The following is an 8,425-nucleotide window of genomic DNA, read 5'->3' as shown; positions in this document are numbered from 1 at the left end:
CATGTCGTCCACGTAGACCTCCGTTGTTTTGCCAATGAGGTCTACAAACATCTTGTTTACGAGTCTTTGGTAGGTTGCTCCGGCATTTTTCAACCCGAAAGGCATCATTCTATAACAATAGAGGCCTCGATCCGTAATAAAAGAGGTGTGCTCTTCATCGGCCGGGTGCATGGGGATTTGGTTGTAGCCGGAGTACGTGTCCATGAAGCTCAACAACTCATGCCCAGCTGTAGAGTCCACTAGTTGGTTAATCCTTGGGAGTGGAAAGCTGTCTTTCGGGCAAGCTCTGTTGAGGTTGGTGAAGTCAATGCACATCCTCTACTTGCCATTGTTTTTCTTTACCAAAACCGGGTTAGAGACCCATCTAGGGTAGGTTGCCTCCCGGATGAAGCCATTTTGGATGAGCTTCTGAACTTCTTCCTTAGGGCCTCATACCTCTCAGGATTGAGGGCTCTCCTTTTTTGTCTATGCGGGGCAACCTTAGGATCAATTTTCAGGTGGTGGCAGCTGACCTTAGGGTTTATGCCTACCATGTCCTCATGCTTCCAGGCAAAGACATCAAGATTTTTGCTCAGGAAATCCTTAATCTTTTCCTTCAGAATGTTGGATAGGCATTTGCCTACCTTCAGCACCTTTGATGGGTCTCGGGGGTCTACCAAGAAGCTCTCAAGTTCCTCTACTGGGGATGCCTGAGGCTCGTGTTCCATGATGCGGGGGTCAATTTCATCGATGACCAGCGCCTCCGAATTAGGTGGTGCATCGATCATATCAACATCTTGTTCGGTGGGAGCATTACCTAAGACGTCAGCCATGACCACGTCAGCTATGATTACATGGATGTCCCGGGGCTCTACCTTCTTGATGGAGCTTAGATAGCATTCTCTCGAGCCTCTTTGGTCGCCTCTCACCGTTGCCACCCCATTTTCTGTTGGAAATTTTATGCATAGGTGGTGGATGGAGGTGATTGCTCCCAGTTCCTTTAGGGCTTGTCTGCCCAACACCCCATGGTAGGCCGATCGGCTGTCGACAATGAGGAACTCCATGAAGTTCATCGTTGTTCGTGGGGATTCCCCCATCTCCACCGCTAGTGTTATCTTTCCCCTTGGAGTGATGCTATCTTCGGTAAATCCGTACAGTGGAGTGGTGGTGGGCGTCAGCTGATGATCCAATATCATTTTATCAAAGGCGGATCCGAATAGAATGTTGACGGAGCTGCCATTGTCAACTAACATTCGTTTGAGCCCATTCCTGGCTATGACAGCCCTCACCATAAGTGCATCGCAATGGGGGTAATGAACTCCCTCTGCGTCTTCCTGGGTAAATACAATGGGTGGAACCTGGTTTCTTCGGGAGCTGCTACCCACAATGTAGCTTGTCAAAGGGGGGTGTTTAGCCTCCCGGGCATAGTTCCTTTTGGCATTTCGTGTTTCACCGTCAACATTTGGAACGTCAAATATGGTGTCCACCTCATGGATAGGGGCTTCATCTCTAGCTTACCGGTTTCTTTGGTGCCTACGCCCTTCCCTGGGCCTCTCCGCATCATGCTCCCATCGCCGTGGGGATACATCCCTTTGACGGGGAGCGGCCTCCTCACGCCCACGTTGGTTGTCGTGCCTGGATGGGGTCTGTTCGTCTGGGGCGAATCATGTCTGTCTCTAATGGGTTCCTACAGGGAATGTTGTGCATAGTCTCTACAATCCGCTGTGTTATGCCTGTAGGACCTGTGGTGTACACAGTATCCTGGGGGGTTCGGATTTGACCTATTTCTAGGTCCAGAGCCTCGACCTCGGCCTCTCCCCCTACAGGGCATCTCCTGAGCCCCCATCTGATAGGGGCTAGTAATTGGATTGACATCTTCATATGCCAAGGTAGGAACTGCATTCAAAGTGGTGGTGGCAAGTGCTTGATCGGAGTTCTCATTCCCGGCCTGGTTCATTTGGTAGCCCATCAGGTGGGAGGTCGGGTCTCTACCGCGCTGTCTTTGAGGAGGCAGGAGGCCTCTATTTGCCTTGTTCTTATGCTCAATCAATTCTTCATTGATGATCTCCCTTCTCATCATTTCGAGTAAGGCATCATAGGTGGTGGGGTCTTGATTCTGCACATCTCTCCAGAATAAGGTATTCATGTTCAGACCTCCCCTTAGTGCGGATAGTGCCTCTCAGCAGAATAAGGTATTCATGTTCAGACCTCCCCTTAGTGCAAATAGTGCCTCTCGGTTGCTGACTTGTACGCAGTACGTCATCTCATCGGTGAAGCGTGATAAGAAGCTCTTTAGGGACTCCCCATGTGCTTGCCTCATGTCCTAGAGACGTTGGATGGGGGCTTCTCCTTCTTTGCTCACTGTGAACCTTTTCAAGATTGTTGTCTTGAATTCGGGCTAGCTTCTGATGCTCCCAGATGACAATCTGTTATACCAAATTTCAATCGCTGCACTAAGCGTTAAATGGAAGGCTCTGCACTTCACGGCTGGGGTGGCGCCCCTTAGGCTCATGTGAGTTTTATAAGCATTCAGATGCTTCTTCGGGTCGCCTCTTTCGTCATACTTTGGTATTTTTGGCATAACATAATGGCTCAGGACCTGGGCATTCCTTAGTTCCTTGAGAATGGCAGGTTCTCATCGTCATCGTCCAAGTCGCAGGACCTCTGCTGTTCATCAGAGTCGTACTCATCAGCCTCATGCTCCGGTTGTTGGTGAGAGATCCCGGGGAGATCCCTAGCCTCTTCCTCTCTCCTCTGCTTCCTATTTCTCGGTGGAGCAACACGGGGGGCATTTTCTTGCCTTCTTTTCGCCTGCTGGGGCATTGTAGGTGGAGGAGGCGGCCTTGTCCAAGGCTGTTGAGCCTGTTGTTGCCTTAGCCTTGGTTCGGCGGGGCTGATTCTGTCAAAAACACTTCCTGCCCTCCTATGTCTTAGATCTTGCTCATACGGAGGTGGAAAATTATCATGCCTCATTTGGACCTTGGTTGGTCGGCTAGAAGCGTAGTTGGAGGAAACATCAACTTCCACTTCCCTTTCAAATGAGCTTCCACCTCGGCCATAGTCTGGCGTAGCAACTCTATGACTTTGGACTTCATCCTCTTGCTAGTAGTGCCCTTGGGGGGCATATGGAGGAATGGGGAAGCCTCCCTGGCTCTGCATTTGGGCCATAAGCTCCCTCATAGCCAAATTTTAGCTAGCAATATCCCTCATGTTGGCTGCCATGGTGGCCATTTCTCTTGATAATCGTGCCGTCGCACGCATCCCACCTCTTCTTTGGTGGTGGTGGAGTCTCTGTCGGGCTGCCGGGGCAGCGGGCTGAGAAGGCACGTTCGTGTTTTCTCTTACCCTCCTGGGGGGAGTATCTTCATTGGAGCTCATTTTCTTTTGTCAGATTTCAGATTTCGCTAAGTAATGGGGCTTCCTCATGTTCTTTTCCAAGAACAAATCCTTTTTCAAGGGGGGTTGCCCAAATGTCCTTTCAGTAGGCTTTTGCCACAAGGTTGCTCATGGTTATGGTATGGTTTCCCACAGACGGCGCCAATCTGTTGACCCTAAAATTTGTTGCCAACAGATGCCGGTTCCACCCGTGCACAAGTGGGCGAATGTTCAACACGTTAAGACACGTGAGCGGTCTAAAACAAGCGGTTCAAAGGGCGTGGGAGTAGCCCAACGACGCGGGATAGTGACGTTTGGAATCTGGCGGGTTGTTCGTGATTATGGTATGGTTTCCCACAGACGGCGCCAATCTGTTGACCCCAAAATTTGTTGCCAACAGATGCCGGTCCCACCCGCGCACACGTGGGCGAATGTCCAACACGCTAAGACACGTGAACGGTCTAAAACGAGCGGTTCAAAGGGCGTGGGAGTAGCCCAACGACGCGGGACAGTGACGTTCAAAATTCGGCGGGTTGTTCGTGATTCGATTGTACAATAATTACCAACCGGTGTTCGTAAATGTATATTTAAGTATGTGTAAACTGGATTTGTATATTGCAAGTAAATGAGAGAGAAAGAGAGTTGAGTAAAGTGTAGTTCTTTGTATTGATTCTTGCATTAGTACTTTGATGTTACAAAATGAAAGTATTTATAGTGATACATGCGAAATGGGAGCCCTTGGATGGGGTGGCACGTGGCTTCATTTCTTTGATTCAAACATCTTATCCTAGGCAGGGGGCTTGACTTGCTAGTTTGCTACGCATTTATTGCTTGTGCAGAGCCTCCATACTAGTGACAAGACTTGACCTTTATGCTTATGACAAACGTTCCATCAATCATTCGAATAAGATCTTTGTGTAGGCGATCTCTTGGGAGAAGTGACCATGGAGGATGCTCCCTTATGGTTCGGAGGCCATTACATTAGCTTCGGGGCTTCGGCCATTTCATACAATACTTCCACTTGAGGGCTACAGCTCTCTTCAACCAGCTTCGGCATTATGGCTTCGGGTCATAGGCCTCGGCATGTGGACCTCGGGTACATTCACAGGCCTCGGTAAAAGGGGCCTCCACTAGTAGACTTCGGTTTGAAGGGCTGCGGCCATAGTCCACCTCGGCAAGCTATGCCACCTCGGTTGGAGTGCCACGTGGTTCGGTTTGAGGGGGCCATTGGCCCAGGTAGATTGGCCAAGTATGACAACACACAACATAAACTACTCTTGTTTCTTAGTTATATGCAATTGTCATTTATATTTAGTATTAAATTTTATTCATTTTTAAATTATAAAAGTCCATTATGACTTAAATGCATGGCAAAGTTGCATTAACGAGCTTTTCTATTTCAAATATTACTTCACCAGATTACAACATGTGGTTGTTCATTGGCCAAGCATCGAATGTCCACTACCTTAGAAGCCAAGGACATTCTGCTAAATCTTGGTTAGTTTCTAGGAGTTTGCTTTTTTGTTAAGTGGTGAAAATATTCAGAGCTCAAATGTCTGTTTGATACTTTGATTCAGAAAGAAACTGGAATATGGCACTTCCTGGATATGGTGGAGATGAGATCAAGACTTACAAAAAAGTCGGCAAGTGTTTTCTCTGCTTACTTTGTAGAAAGAGTTTGTTGAGCTTAATAAATTTTATGTGTTGGTGGGTTGCTTATGCTATTCTCACATCACACGATGCAAATTATTTTTCTGAACTGCGAAATTGTTCATGTTTTCTTAACTCTTCTATCATGTGATTTTCAGTTTGTAAGTGATATTCACAGTGAGAGGTTAGCAGCTGTAAGTTTTCCTTCTTCATTCTTCCTACTTTTTTTAACTAGAGTAGTGAGCAGAGAGTACTACAGTCATTAGATAGGTGTAAGAACTGATGTTAGGATGTTAGTTTGAAGCAAATAAAATACTTGTTGGATTTCTTTTTCTGGTTTTTTCTTTTACCTTCTTTTTTTTTTTTTGGGTAATTGGTGATGCCGTTCTTTCTTTTTACCTATGTCTCTGATGATAGATAAATAAGTCGATTTCAGGCACAATGATGGTGGCTAAGAACTCAGCTAGACTACAAGGAGGAAATGCCAAAGTTCATCAAGCAAAGAGGATTGCCAGTATCATTGAGAGCTCTCATTAGAGTATTATCCAGAAGCTTGGTGTTGCAAGTGTGGTAATAAGCTCTTCGTGCCTAAGCAGTACCAAAATTTTATTCCTATTTTGTTTCATTTTGAAGCTCCTTTTTATTTAGGTGGTGGTGTATCAAATGTACGGATTCAAAAATTTGTAATGAAATTATCAATTTTTATGTAATTCAAAAATTTGTTCACAAAGAGTCATTTTTAATTTTGCCACTTAATTTACATAAATTCCTGTAAAAAAAACCTACGACAACTTTGAAACAATGTTGCTAAAAAGTTATCAGCAACACTCGAAAAACATTGCAAAAAAGTTATTAGTAACATTTAGAAAATGTTGCAAAATAGCAACATTCAAAAAATGTTACAAAAAGGTTATTAACATTCAACAAATGTTGCAAAAAGGTTATTAGCAACATTTAAAAAACGCTGAAAAAATTTATTAGCAACATTCAAAAAAATATTGCTAAAGGGTTTTTGCAACGTTCGTTCAAAAAACGTTGCGAAAGAGTTTTTTGCAACGTTCAAAAAAGGTTGCCTTATCCTTCTACTCTACGACAATATCCATATTTGCAACATGCGATCAAAAGTTGCAAAATATGACCAACAACATTTTTTTGAACGTTGCAAAAGACAGTTTTTGTAGCAATGTGGCTCTTGTAATTGCTTCTCACATGGCTTGCCTTTTTGGCATTCTTGGTATCTTTATATATATAAGTTCCAATTCTTCTACATTAGATCAGTATATGTTTTAACTAAACTTTTGTTAATTTATTTGAATTAATTTTTTTTCCAAGAAACATCGTGTCCTTCTTAATGGTTGAACCTTAACCTTAAGGGTCCCCCACCGCCCCTGTTCTGGAGTATCGTGAGAGAGGTAAATCGCAGGTTATGCCTCCAAAGGTATAGGGTGGAAGGCTGCTTGTACACTTGCACTTACCCAAGAGCCAAATCCATATTTCAAGATTCGAACCCTTGACGCGGCAGCCTCAAGCAAAGCTGAATTTCTCCACCCTTCCCTTTTAACACTTGGAGATGTGCCCTGGGTAATTTGATATCATTTAATACTTCACATGATAGCCTCATACGAATATAGACAAAAAGTGAGACATTCTCACAACTCTGTAAATATCATCTCATATCCACGATATAGTCATCAGCTGATATTTATACTATCATCTCATCACATTACATGTGATCCACCACAAATGTACCCTCTGACTAAAATCTGTAATCCGCCCCTCGGGTTAAGAACTTTCGCCACGGGCCTTTGGCCCCCTCCGTGAACGAAAGTCGGTCTCAAAGACCTCTCATAATCAATTCTAGAACACAGTCAAGGCCCCTCTATGAACTATATGTACACGATCAAGACCAATGTCTGGTCAAGACCCTCCGTGTATGATAGAACACGGCCAATGCCCCTCTATGAACTAGAAAAAGTATATAATCATGGGTACTTTCTGGTCGATCTCAATATCACATGTCTCACATTTCACATCACAAATATTTTCATATCTAATCTTTGAGTTCCACAAATATCATAATGAAAGAGATTTTTCCAAAATAATCATGTAATCGAACACATAATTGCATATAATTGCACGTACTTTGACAATATACTTAATTTATAAATATTTTAAAAATATTTATATTTTTCCACTCACAGATTTATAAATAAAGATCTGGCTAAATTGACAAGTTTTTCCAAACTTTCACGTCACTACCTGAAATAACAGTACAATTACTCAAATTAAAACATTACAATTAAATTAATACAATTCCACTACTTAACTCCTCAACTTCTATATTTACTCTTACATCTCCAATCCTCAACTTTTATTCTCATTATTAATTCATCAACTAAACACCATGCATTATCAAATCTATTAAATTACCCACAGTTCCTTAAAATCCATCACTTATACATATACAAGCCATATACATAATTTATTCCAATACATAAACCTCAATACTTGTCATATAACTTCATTCAAGCCTTTAAAAATTTGGAAATCCAAGGTTTGACAAAAATGGCACTAAAATTCCAAATATAGAAATATGGCACCAATCCCTGTGTATTGAAATCTGCCACCAAAACTATTGACAGAAATGACACTTTCTGGGCAGAATTTCAAAAATAGCACTATGCATTCATTTTGCCCGAAAATTAGTTAAGAAAAATACCAAAATCCAACCTCAACTCCATATTTCATTGTAATACCTCATAAATCAATTGTTTTGTATCATATACACTATAAATATAAAGATTTATGCTTTAATTTACAAACCCATTTCATATTCCTTTAACATATATTCAACTCCAATATCTATTCTTTCCTCCAAATTTAAGTTAGGCCACTAACTACAAACCCAAATCTAACAATATTGAATAACAATAAGTTTTTCTTACCTCTTGGAATAGAATAGAAGAAAGGATGAACCTTATATTTGAGTCCATATATCATCTTCTTCAATAACACATTTTTCCTTTTCTTTTTCCACCTTTTTTTTGCCCTTTTCTTTCTCTCTATCTTGTTTCCTTCTCTACCTCCTTCTCAATTCTTCTCTCCTTCTCTCAGCTTCTCTGGCCGTTTTTCATTTTTGTATCTATCTCAAAATGAAACAAGTGGCTATTTATTTAATATTTAGTGGTACTAACTCATAATTGCAAAACAAGTCCTCCAACCTTCATATAAAACCACATTAAATCCTCATCTTTCAATACTATATAATTAGATCCTCAAAATTAAATTTTATCCATCTTAAACCTTTAAATATTGTCAATTTGTAAAATAAACTCTCAAAAAATAATTTGGTCAATTCAAGTCCCACTAAAATGATTTACTTCATTTAAGTCCTTATTTGACTTTGATTTTGACTAGTCAA

The 8,425-nt window shown here is 42.0% G+C and overlaps 1 protein-coding gene across 1 annotated transcript in view; it reads right to left on the bottom strand.

Moving 5' to 3' along the window:
• Positions 1 to 7,225: 7,225 nt before the first annotated feature.
• The window catches only part of LOC111404666 (protein FAR-RED IMPAIRED RESPONSE 1-like), a 10,026-nt gene continuing 8,826 nt past the window's right edge, over positions 7,226 to 8,425 (bottom strand). Inside the window, exons 7-8 of the mRNA XM_023033441.1 lie at positions 7,358 to 7,422; positions 7,226 to 7,263 (exon numbers count right to left, since the gene is read on the bottom strand). Coding sequence (XP_022889209.1) covers positions 7,226 to 7,263; positions 7,358 to 7,422 — 103 coding nt within the window. The remainder of the gene's footprint in view (positions 7,264 to 7,357; positions 7,423 to 8,425) is intronic.

Source organism: Olea europaea, chromosome 1 (genome assembly GCF_002742605.1).
Source record: "Olea europaea var. sylvestris chromosome 1, O_europaea_v1, whole genome shotgun sequence".
In the NCBI taxonomy this organism is placed as follows: domain Eukaryota; kingdom Viridiplantae; phylum Streptophyta; class Magnoliopsida; order Lamiales; family Oleaceae; genus Olea; species Olea europaea.
This window is presented reverse-complemented; position numbering and strand designations above follow the sequence as displayed.